The sequence below is a fragment of the Phacochoerus africanus genome, chromosome X, assembly GCF_016906955.1.
Source record: "Phacochoerus africanus isolate WHEZ1 chromosome X, ROS_Pafr_v1, whole genome shotgun sequence".
NCBI classification, from domain to species: Eukaryota; Metazoa; Chordata; class Mammalia; order Artiodactyla; family Suidae; genus Phacochoerus; species Phacochoerus africanus.
Genome location: NC_062560.1, coordinates 6,667,067 through 6,679,209, shown reverse-complemented (window position 1 = coordinate 6,679,209; position 12,143 = coordinate 6,667,067). Strand labels below are relative to the sequence as shown.

Below are 12,143 nucleotides of genomic sequence, written 5' to 3'. Positions count from 1 at the left end.
AAAGAGTGAAGGATGAGGAGTGGTGGGTGAGGGACCAGGAGTGGTGGGTGAGGGCCAGAAGCAGTGGGTGAGGGACCAGGAGTGATGGGTGAGGACCCAGGAGTGGTGGGTGAGGGCCCAGGAGTGGTGGGGTGAGGACCAGGAGTGGTGGGTGAGGACCAGGAGTGGTGGGTGAGGGCCAGAAGCAGTGGGTGAGGGACCAGGAGTGATGGGTGAGGACCCAGGAGTGGTGGGTGAGGGCCAGAAGCAGTGGGTGAGGGACCAGGAGTGATGGGTGAGGGCCAGAAGCAGTGGGTGAGGGCCCAGGAGTGATGGGTGAGGGCCCAGGAGTGGTGAGTGAGGGCCCAGGAGTGATGGGTGAGGACCAGGAGTGGTGGGTGAAGGCCCAGGAGTGATGGGTGAGGAGCCAGGAGTGATGGCTAAGGGACCAGGAGTGATGGGTGAGGGCCCAGGAGTGGTGGGTGAGGGCCAGAAGCGGTGGGTGAGGGCCCAGGAGTGGTGAGTGAGGGCCCAGGAGTGGTGGGTGAGGAGCCAGGAGTGGTGGGTGAGGGCCCAGGAGTGGTGGGGGAGGACCCAGGAGTGGTAGGGACTCGAGTACCTGAGAAAGAGTGCACCCTACAGCATCCACGGTTAGGTTTATAGCGTCCACTGCCTTGTGTAATGGGCCCAGAGTTCTGGAACCCAAATGACATTTTCTCTTGACAAAAAGTAGGGTCAGCTATTAATTTTCTTTTTCAGGAGTGTAACGAGTTCACCTACAACTTTGCCGAGGAAATCCGCAGGCAGTGGTTTGGAGCCGTAACCCCCGGCTATGATTTCATGGGCCGATTGAGGTATATACATAGTCCACCCCCACCCACCCCCCATAAAAGCGTGTGAAAACAGAACATGTCCTGGATGGTCTGTGGCAAGCTCAGTCCGCGTTCCCTCTGCTGAAATGTTTACAGGGCGGTCAGTAATTAAAGGTGAATCGTGCAATGTGTGGTCCAGCCACTCAGGAGGGCTGTTCTCCGCACTCACCCCAGCACGCTGGCAACCCCCCCCACCCCCACCCCAGATGGTGATGGTTCTATTCCTCAGGCCAGAACAACCCCACCTGCTAGTTTATTAAAGGGAAACATCTGCCCGGGTGATGGTTGTTAACCTGAGGGGCTGTGGGTGGCTGGTTTCCCTGGTAACAGATGAGCCGACCTCTCATCAGTTGCCAATTTCCCTTATAAACGGTAGTCTCCTTCTCCCCCAGCCCAGGTTGTTGCTACGTTCAGCCTGCTTTCTCCCGCACCCTGGGCCGTTGCTCCATTTTTCTTGGACCCTTTTGCTCTAGATGTGTAAGGTTCCCCCATCCAGTAAACCGTCGGTGTCCCTGTCACTGTCTCTGGGCTCTTCCTTGGGTCTCCAGCCTGGGCAGCCACAAGGCTTGCCAGCCTGTGGGGTGCAGCCCACCTGGGGTCCCGTCTCCTCCTCCAGGAGTGGAATGGAGTCGATTCTCCCTCCCAACGCGCACGAGCTGGCCCACCACCGCCTCCACGTGTCCATCACCAGCACCAGGACCAGAGAGAACTACCTGGTCTCCAGCTTTCCCTCCAGAGAGGACCTCATTCAGGTAAGGGGCGCATTTCTCCTTGGCGGAAATCCGCAAGCGCCGCTGGGCACCCTTCTCCCCAGCGCGGAGCAGCCCTGTGTCGTAAGATCCTGCCTTGTACATCATGCCTGGGAGGTGCTCCCTAAGTCAGGTGGCTGAGAAGCAGACCCACCTCCAGGCAGGCAGCTCCCAGAAACCTCCAAAGCAGCTCAGTGCTTTTCTTTGTGACAAGCAGCACGCATACTTAGCTCCATAGCAGTAACAGGTCCTTACTCTGATGTGGGTAATACTTTGCTGTTTATGGAAGACCTCATACATGTGCTGTTTTCTTTTTTTTGGCTTTTTACAGCTGCACCTGCAGCACATGGAAGTTCCCAAGCTAGGGGTTGAATCAGAGCTGCAGCTGCCGGCCTGCACCTCAGCCACAGCAATGCAAGATCCAAGCAGCATCTGCAACCTCCACCACAGCTCACAATAATGCCGGATCCTTAACCCACTGAGTGAGGCCAGGGATTGAACCTGCCTCCTCGTGGATACTAGTCAGATTTGTTACCGCTCAGCCATGACGGGAACTGCAGTGCATGTGCTATTGTATGTAGTCCCTCCATAAATCAGGCAGGACCTGTGTGTTTACTGTCGTTTCATTGCTTTTGGAGCAGAAGAAATGGGCGGAAGGATTTCACAGGACACACCCCAAGCTGTACTGATGACCGGAGGGAATCCAGGTCTCAGCTCTTCCATCTCATGTTCCTTTCATTTCTTCCGTTTTGTTTTCAAGCCTTTTTATCCAAACACAGGTGCAAGTTGGTTGGTTGAGAATTGATCATTTCTGGGAGATGCTTCAGTTGATCTGCAGAGAAAGCCCAGTTGCTCAGTAGTACAGTAAATATTTGAAAATTGAAAGAGGTGCTTTTTTCTTAGAAAAGCCAGGGGATGTTTCTCTTTGTCCTTTTGTGGGAATCCTAGCCAGCCTTAGGTGATGCAGAGAACATGTGTTTCAACACAGCGGAAGGTGATAGATGAATCGTGAGTGCTGCACGTTCCACCCGAAGTACATGATAAATGCATTGATTTTTTTGCTATCGACTCTCACTCTGCAGATTTTGCATTCGAACGATATGATGTGAAATGCTTAATGAAATGTTGAACTGACAAGTCAAATTACTTTGTGACTTAAGGGATTAGAATATTTTCACTTGGTGTGCCAATTACGCCAGCCTCTTGCTTAAACATTAAGTCGTTCCAGCTTAGAAAAAGAATTGTTCTATAATGTCACTTACAGTCTTAGGTAGTCTTAAAAAATGTAAAGAGAGAAGGTAGTAGTCTGTGTGTGAGTTATCATGAGCAGTCAACACCCATACTGATAAGTCAGGCTCTCGGTGGATTAGAATGCCTGTCTGGCTTGTAAGGGGACAAGATGCTGTCATCATATCAAAAAACAAGAGTTGGGGGGAGTTGCCCATGTGGCGGGATGGGTTAAGAATCCAACTACCACTGGGGAGGTGAAGGTGAGTCAAGGATACAATGTTGCCACAGATGTGGCTCAGATTCCATCCCTGGGAACTTCCATGTGCTGAGGGTGCAGCCGGAAAAGAAAAAAAGAAGGGAGTTCTACCCACAGCCACTGCCTTTTCATTGAGTCTGTCCCTGGCTCGTCTGTATCTGTGTGTCAGCGGCAGAGCCTCTGAGGTTTTCTTATCCTCCTCCCCCACCCCCCACTTAGCCCTGGGCAGCATACTGTGTATCTTATAGCTCTGTTTACTTAGTTTCTGTCTGTCTTCCTTCACTAGAAAGGAATCTCCGGGGGGCCAGGGACGGTTCTGCTCTGTCCACTGCTGTAGTCTCCGCCCCTGGCACAGTGCCAGCTCCATCAGCGTGTTCAGTGAATGAGTGCGAAGGAATAAACCAGGGAACTTGAAAGGCCCGAGAAACTGGATCCTCAACGTTCAGTGATCTGGGCAGAAGGGTTGAGCTAGTTCCTGGCCCAGCTGGGATCACAGTCCAGGTCACTTGAGAGCCCTGCCCTACCCCATACACATCGCCCTCCTCCGCTCGACTGCTCTCCCGGGGAGCATGGTCGGTTGAGGAAGATGCCCCAGAGGTGTGTGTACACAGACCCTGGGACCCGTGAATGTCCCAGGGCAAAAGGGATCATGTGGATGTGATGAAAGTGAGGGTCCTGAGGTGGGGAGGGTTACCCGGGCAGACCCAAACTCAGCACGCGTGTCCTTAAAAGTGCAGACCCCACTGGTTGTGAGACAGGAGGGCACTAAGGCAGCCCCCGAGGCAGAAGGACCTCAGTCCTACAGCCCGTGGAACTGTCATCCACCAATGCTTGAATGAGCAGAAAGCGGACTCTCCCCAGAGCCCCGAGAAGGAATGCAGCCTGACGCACAGCTGGACGTTTGCCTGGCTGAGACCCGGGCTGGATCCGGACCCCAGGACCAGACCCCAGGATCATCCATCTGTGTTGTTCTAGCCTCTGCCTTTGTGGTAACTTGTTACGGCAGCAATAGCCAACGACTGCAATAAGCAAACATGACTTTTTTTTTTGGCTTTGTTTTGGATAATAACTATTTGGAGAATTGGTATAATTACTTGAGTTCATTGAATAGGAGAGAAATGGTTGACATAAATGTATAATACCTTGGAAGGAGAATAATTGAATAATTAACACGTATCCTGGGGTACACGAGAAGCATTTTAAATGTTCAGCAGACTGCTCTAACCTTCTGAAGAAACTCCGAGGAAGGATGGCTGATGCCTTGACCACAGATGGTGGCTGTAAAACTGTATGCAGTAGATGCTTGGAATGTTAGCGAAGCCTCTAGTCTAGAGAGGAGTCTGGTGAAGGCTAGAGGAAGGAGGCGGGAAGGGCATGAAGAGCAAATCAAACAGACCCGAGCTCTGGGGAGTGACCATCTCTGAGCCCATGAAAGGGGCTGCAGTGGTGGTGGTTCTGACTGCCTCGGTCAGGGTGGGAGAGAGAGGAAAGCCTCGTGCCCCGCCCCACACACGACTGGTCGGCATCGGCATCCCGATGTGGCTGTTAGGAGAGTTTAAGGTCCCGGCTTTCTTTGCGCAACCTGGGTGGGATTCCCCCTGTTAACTATTGCATTCCTGTTTCCCTTCCCTTCTTGGTGCTGGAGCAGTGTGCTCCCCTGCATCTGTAAAACCTCAGGAAGTGGATGACTGCCGAGTTTGGCTGCCTTGAGGCATCCGACGTCATAGCTCTTCACCATGAGCCCTTTTATTTTATTTTGTTCCCTTTTCGAGGGCCACTCCCATGGCGTATGGAGGTTCCCAGGCTAGGGGTCTAATCAGAGCTGTAGCCACTGGCCTACGCCACAGCCACAGCAACATGGGATCCGAGCCACATATGCAACCTACACCACAGCTCACGGCAACGCCGGATCCTCAACCCACTGAGCAAGGCCAGGGATCCAACCGGCAACCTCATGGTTCCTAGTTGGATTCGTTAACCACTGAGCCATGACAAAAACTCCACCATGAGCCCTTTTAAAAAAAGGTACTTGGATGTGATGATGCATACTTAATTTCATTTTGGGTGGCATTAAAAAAAATCATTCTTTCATCTCATAGCTGCAAGAATAGCTCATTATTTCCTGAAAACCTCTGCTGACTAATGATGTGGTCCAAAGACTCATTGGATTTGGAATTGGATTTCTATAGTATCCGTAGTATATCTTACGTCCATGGTGACTTAATCGAGTGCTATGGTCTGAATGTTTGTGTCCCCTCCCCTCAGTTCCTGTGTTGAAATCTTAACCCCCCATAGGATGATAGTTGGCGGAGGTGGGGGGGGGGGGCTTGGGAAGCTGATGAGCTCACAGGGGTGCAGCCCTTGTGAATGGGATTAGTGCCCTTATAGAAGAAGACCCAGAGCGCCCCCTTCTGTCCCGTGAGGATGCAGAAGTGGGTTCTTGGCAGACACTCAATCTGCCTTGATCTTGGACTTGTGGGATTTCACAAGTGTAACAAAGAAATTGCTGTTGCTTCTAAACCACCCCGTCTGTGGTATTTTGTTGGAGCAGCCTGAACAGTGTAAGGCATGAAATTAGTCCTGAGAACTAAGGATGCTGCTGTAACAAATACCTCTACAGTGTGGAAGTGGCTTTGGAGTAACAGGCAGAGACTCAAAGAGTCGTGAGGAGCTTGGTGGAAAAAGCACTGCTGTAGGTGATTGAGGTGAGGACTCAGAAAGAAAACAGTAAGCCCTAGAGACAGCCTCCATCATCTCAGAAAAACCCGGACAGCAAAAGCCGTGTCAATGAGGTCTCAGATGGAAACACATTTTATCAGACAATTGGAGAAAGGCCGTGCTTGTTCGAAGCTCACAAAGAATAGCAGCATGATGTTGTGCTGTGCTCATGTTTGGTGGGTGGTAGAACTTGTGAGCCATGACACTGGGTATTTGATGCAATTTCTAAGCAAAACACGGAAGAAGCAGCCTGATGTCTCTTGATCGCTTATCGTAAAGCATGAGAAGAGAGACGCGCCTGAAAAGGTGGAATTGTTCCTTAAAAGCAAAGCAGAACTTAAGATTGGGAACCTTCTCAGCCTCTCTATATTTATTGGGAAGGATGAGCAAGGTCTGGCCAGGTGGCGAGATCACCACGGGATACGGAGATGAGCTTGGCTGTCTAGACAGAAGCCAGGACCTATGGTCCACTCTGTGGAAGAAGGCCGTTCGGAGATGGTCAGGGCAGCTCCTGGCATCAGAGGCCCCCAAGTGCCAGGATCCCAGCCAGCACCAGGCCCTGCAGAGACCTCCCCCTAGGACAGGGGGAAGACCCCACCCCGACCTCATTCATAACCCCAGACTGTGGACCAGTGATCCCGGCCCTGGGGAGCCGCTGCCAGGAGGCACAGAGGCAAATACTTGTCATGGAGACTTAGCAAGTCCTTTGTTTGTGGGCCTTTTGCATATTGTTTCCATTGTCCATGTGTGTCCGTCTTTGTTTTGTTTCCTTTTTGTGACCACACCTGTGGCATGTGGAGGTCCCCTGGCTAAGGGTCAAATCAGGGCTGCAGCTGCCGGCCTACACCACACACAGCCACACCAACACGGGATCGAGCTGCCTCTGAGACCTACGCTGCCGCTTGTGGCAACAGCAGATCCTGAACCCCCTGAGCGAGGCCTGCATCCTCACAGATACTGGTCGAGGTCTTAACCCTCTGGGCCACAGTGGGAACTCCTGCTTGTGTACGTCTTGCAGACCAATGCCTTGTTTTAAGGTCCAGATTTTATTCGGGGCTGTTTTTCCTCAGAAGGAAACAGGCCATCAAGAAATCCAAACCCCTTTTAATACTAGCTTTCCACAAAGCATACTTGAGGAGCAGTACATCACCCCGACAGCTCAGCAGAAAAGATTTCGAAATGAACCAAGGCCCAGAAGGGTAGTGTCCTGTCCTTGTCTGAACTGGTACACATCACTGAATGTGTGTTTAAAAGCAGCTGCAGCATCTACTCTGAGACAGCCTCTGACATTCCTGAATGCTCCTTGATATGTACGCCCTGAAAACATTGATGACGAATGGTGACCCTCTTGGGAAGAAGAACCGAGGCTCCCTTGCTCCCCTGTCTTCCATGTCCCTGCTCACGGCCAGCATGGTCACGGCAAGGTCTTCTCCCATTCAGCCTTGGAACAGTGAAAGAAGGACTGCATTTAAGACGGGTCATTATCTCGGGAAGACTGAGGAAGATAAATTCGAATCTGTCTTTGAATTTCAACGACACCAGCAGGTTCCGAGGAAACCACCAGATCCTCATTAAATTCCACAGTCAGCTCGAGGCATCACATGTAACTTGGGGAGACTCTATTCGCTAAGGAAGCCAGACCACATAATTTTCTAAATACCCCTTTTCTCTGAACTATAAAATGAAAAGAGTTTGTCCAAACATGTATCGAATACATGCTTGGCAGTGTTGTCTACAGTTGCTACAGGAAGCCACTAACTGTTATTTTTATCCTTGTGTGTTTGGTGAGAAGGAAATAGGATGCAAATCCATGGTTTAACCATGTGGGAGTTCCCATGGTGCCTCAGCAGATTAAGAACCCAACTAACATCCATGAGAATGTGGGTTCCATCCCTGGCCTCGCTCAGTCTAAGGATCCAGTGTTTCCGCAAGCTGCGGGATAGGTTGCAGATGTGGTGTCGGTGTGGCTCTGGTGTAGACCAGTAGCTGCAGCTCCGATTCCACCCCTAGCCTGGGAACTTGCATATGCTGTGGGTGTGGCCCTAAAAAGGAAACGAAGCAAAGGAAAAAAAAGGAAATACATGTAATACTTAACGTGCTGGATCAAGTGATGGGGCAGGAACAGTGGGCTTCTGCCTTCTCTGCCCATGTTCTCAACCCAGATGGTCTCCAGATTCCGCTACTGTCCAGGGTGCTTAGACACGCCTGCTCAAGAACCACTGCTCTCGGTGTGTGGGGATGTATGCGTTGGTGAGAAAAATTTCATTGGCGCAAGGAGGCAAGAGAAAGAGGATATGGAGGCATAATATTTCATCAACTACCCTTACACTGTCAGTCTTTCGCCTCCCTTTGTAGAAAATCCCACTTGTGTGCAATAAGATGGCCGTAAGCCCAGCAAAGCCGCTTACTTCCTAACTATGGAAAGCTCATTTCCCCACTAACGTGAGTTTGCTATACAAATCAGCAGCCCATATCAACTGTGACAGAACAAATACCTTGATTTGGGGGGAAGTGAAGGGTATTTTCCAGTTCGCTGCCCTCTTCATATCAGCTCCAAGGATTCTTACTGTTACTATCTGGAGCAAAATAATTGGATAGCATTTTTCATCTAAACACCTCAAAGCATTAACTTGTAAACTTCACTTTATACCTTGACACATAATTCTGGTTGTAAGGGTACTGAATTTTGTTTTGTTTTTGTATTTCCAGGCCACATGTCTGTGTAGCAGAATAAACTAAGTCATTGTGTTCATGGAGTGGCTTTGGTTGCTTAAAAACCTCTAAGGCCCGTCATTGCCCAATATGTGTACTAGCCACAGAATGTGCGTTATTACGGGGCTGCAGTGTTGCATTTTGCAGAATAATTTCTTAAAATAGTTCCGTGGCGCATGCAGAACCTACATGGGGTCTGTAATTATTTTTATTTTATTTTTTTTTACGGAGGAGCCAGTGGTGATGCCTCGAGCTTAGGGTGAAGTCAGTGACCATAACTGAACAGCCTTGCTCTGAAAACCACTCCGCTGCCCACATCAGGGCCATCGGGTGTGGACCGCGTGGGGCCTGCATATGCCTGGGTCCCATCCTGTCTGCCCTCCCCATTGACGTGGTTTCCACAAACCCCCAGAAGGGCCGTGCACTCCTGCCTCCCTCCTTGTGGGACGGCTGTGGGTGATGTCGAGGCAGCCTGTCCTGTCACATCCCCCACGGAAAGCACCAATCTTAAGATGAACTCCTTGGTCGGGGCATGTCTGTGTTGACCCTTTTCAGACGGCCGGGAGGAAATCTCCTGCAAGGTCATCCCTGTGTCTTGGCCTAATGCTCTGCTCCCCTCAGAGTCCTTAATACCCACGTGCCCCGTCACACGGGGCCCGGACAGCATGCACCTGTTTCGCGCACCCCGCGCCAGCCTGGCACAGCAGAGTTGTGCACCACCCCCTTGGCATTGTCCCTTCATCTTTGCTGCCACAGTGCCTGGGCTGGGCTTTCGCACCACTGACATTGCTTCGACTGCAGCCTCACGCCCTCTGTGCTCCTGGGGCCAGGCCCGTGGCTGTGGGGGCTGTGGCGTCCAAGACCCCTCCCCTGTCCTCTGTCCTGTAGCAGTCGTGTCCTGCTGGTGACTGGGTCTGTCATTTCGTTGCCCTTCGGAATAAGTCAGCTTTTGAGAGCTGACCTCAGAAATCGTACTTAACAACCTTGTTTCTACGGGGGAAAGGCCGACTTATCTCTCGAGAATTCTAAATAAATGATTTCCAAATCAGCTTTGGGGCCATAATCCATTTCTGAATAATAGATGCTGGGGGGAAAAAAATCTCATGAAATCTTTGACAGCAGACGTAGAGTCTTCATTTATCAGTTGAAGGGCTGCGGTTTAAATATTGAGTATCTCCTGCTGTATCTTTCCAAAGAGAACACTAGTGACTTGGAAGTCACGTTGCAAAGCAAAGCATGTACCTGTCAGAAAAGCTCCAGGACCCACCTTCTCCAGGGGGAAGAAAAGGTAGTATTTTAAACGGCAATCTTTTTTGACTGTTTAAATGGCACATAGAGTGTCATCAGTGCCCACACTCACCACTGTCTCATTATGGATCCAGGCCATGTCCCTGGCACATGAAATGCATTCCTCCCTCAGTGAGATCCTGGCAACGTAATTTAGAACATCCCTGAGCGGCAGGCTAACCTCCCCTGTAATAACCAGAGGCGTTCATTCCTCTGGAAGACAGAGTGAAACTTTAAAATGATGCTTACTAGAGTTCCCGTCGTGGCGCAGCAGAAACGAATCTGACTAGGAACCATGAGGTTGCAGGTTCGATCCCTGGCCTCGCTCAGTGGGTGAAGGATCCAGTGTTGCCATGAGCTGTGGTGTAGGTCGCAAATGCAGCTTGGATCTGGCATTGCTGTGGCTGTGGTGTAGGCTGGCAGCTGCAGCTCCAATTGGACCCCTAGCCTGGGAACTATCATGTGCTCCAGGTGCAGCCCTAAAAAGACAAAAGACCAAAAAAAAAAAAAGATGCTTGATGCTTACAGTGTGGAAGAGAGCATTGTAAATACCTTACTTAAAATTGCATTGTAGGAGTTCCCGTCGTGGCACAGTGGTTAACGAATCCGACTAGGAACCATGAGGTTGCGGGTTCGATCCCTGGCCTTGCTCAGTGGGTTAACGATCCGGCGTTGCCGTGAGCTGTGGTGTAGGTTGCAGACGCGGCTCGGATCCCGTGTTGCTGCGGCTCTGGCGTAGGCCGGAGGCTATAGCTCCGACTGGACCCCTAGCCTGGGAACCTCCATATGCCACGGGAGCGGCCCAAAGAAATAGCAAAAAGACAAAAAAAAAAAAGAAAGAAAAAAAAAGAAATTGCATTGTAAAGAACTCATCTGCAATAAACTGCAAACCCTCAGGAATTTAGACTTACCTGGACATTGATTTTATATCAACTCCGCTGTCTACAATTAAATGCCAGTTTTACTCAGGAGCAGTTGACGGAGTCAAATATGATAAATCATGCCCCTCTCTCTCTCTCTCAGGTCTTTTCTGATATTAAACATTGTTATCTTCTATTTAAGTGTGTCCTGTAGTACACTTGAAATAGGTGGAACTTGATGGCATTTTCACAGTACACTTTTGTGTGTTTAAACAACTATAATTTGACGGTAGGTGCCATGAAATAGATCATGGCTTGCCACTGGCCCTCTCACAAGCGGTGTCTTCCCTTTGTCCATCTAGGTCCTGTTGGCTAGTAGCTTCGTGCCCATTTACGCGGGACTGAGACCAGTGGCGTACCGTGGGCAGGTAATGTGCTGAAACTGACCAATTATCCGTAGTTCCCTTCTGCATACATTGCCTGTGAAAGATCCAATTTTGTGATATTCTGGTAGCTCAAACTCTCTAGGACCTTTTAAAATTTTTTTTGCTTTTTAGGGCTGCACCTGTGGCTTATGGACGTTTCCAGGCTAGGGGTCAAATTGGAGCTGCCACTGCAGGCCTACCCCACAACTCACAGCAACACCGGATCCTTAACCCACTGAGCGAGGCCAGGGATCAAACCCGCGTCCTCATGGATACTAGTTGGGTTTTGTAACCCACTGAGCCAGAATGGGAACTGTGTCCCCCCGCCCATGGTTTTTTGTTTCTATTAAACAACAACAGTGTTGAGCTCAGGGGGCTGTGGTACCGAATCCTCAGGTCTGAAAATGATTGACTGGGATACTGCTTTTGTTCCTCTGTTAAGAAATGGTTACCTTTTTCCTAAAAAGTACATAAAGAAGAGAAAGCTCTTATAAATGTGGAGTCCTGTTGATGTCCCCTTCTAGAAACAGCTAGAAGCAGAGCTGCTCTGTCAGGGAAGGGAAGGACATCAGGGCCCCCAAAGGAGCATGTTGAATCCCCCCGCCCCACCATGTCCCCCTGCTGGCAGCCAGCAGCCCCTCTTCTTCTAGGTCTTCTACTTAGACATGTGTCTGTCAAGGAGGGGCTGAAATAGCCTTCCCTGGAGGAGAGCTGTCTTCCCGGCAGCAGGTGCTCCTGGAGGCAGGAGGCCGGCTCTCTCAGAGAAACTGAGAGGAAAGCTTCCACCTGCAGCCTGCTCTCAGCGCGGCCCAGGGCTGTTCCAGCCAGGCCCCTCTGCATCCTCCACAGCCATTCACAAAAGCTCCCCATCCTACCCTAGCCACCCCTCCACAGCCGGCACACACCGTATAACCAGCCACACACCCCAGAGATGAATGTTTTGTAATTACATACACTATTAAACACCTCCTCGAGATCAGGCACACATTCCTGGATGAATAAATGCCATTTGCTTTATGTATACGTTCCAGGTGTGTGTGGCCAGATGTGTACAC

The 12,143-nt window shown here is 50.5% G+C and overlaps 1 protein-coding gene across 8 annotated transcripts in view; it reads left to right on the top strand.

Moving 5' to 3' along the window:
* The window catches only part of PNPLA4 (patatin like phospholipase domain containing 4), a 76,543-nt gene that overhangs the window by 5,413 nt on the left and 58,987 nt on the right, over positions 1 to 12,143 (top strand). For 7 of the 8 annotated variants that reach the window (XR_007132774.1, XR_007132773.1, XM_047764061.1 and 4 more), the window contains 3 exons: positions 739 to 833; positions 1,468 to 1,603; positions 11,026 to 11,091. Coding sequence is in view for 6 of the 8 variants with exons in the window: in XM_047764061.1 (XP_047620017.1) it covers positions 739 to 833; positions 1,468 to 1,603; positions 11,026 to 11,091 (297 nt within the window). In the remaining 2 variants the exon portion in view is untranslated. The remainder of the gene's footprint in view (positions 1 to 738; positions 834 to 1,467; positions 1,604 to 11,025; positions 11,092 to 12,143) is intronic. The other variant, XM_047764060.1, reaches the window with a different exon arrangement.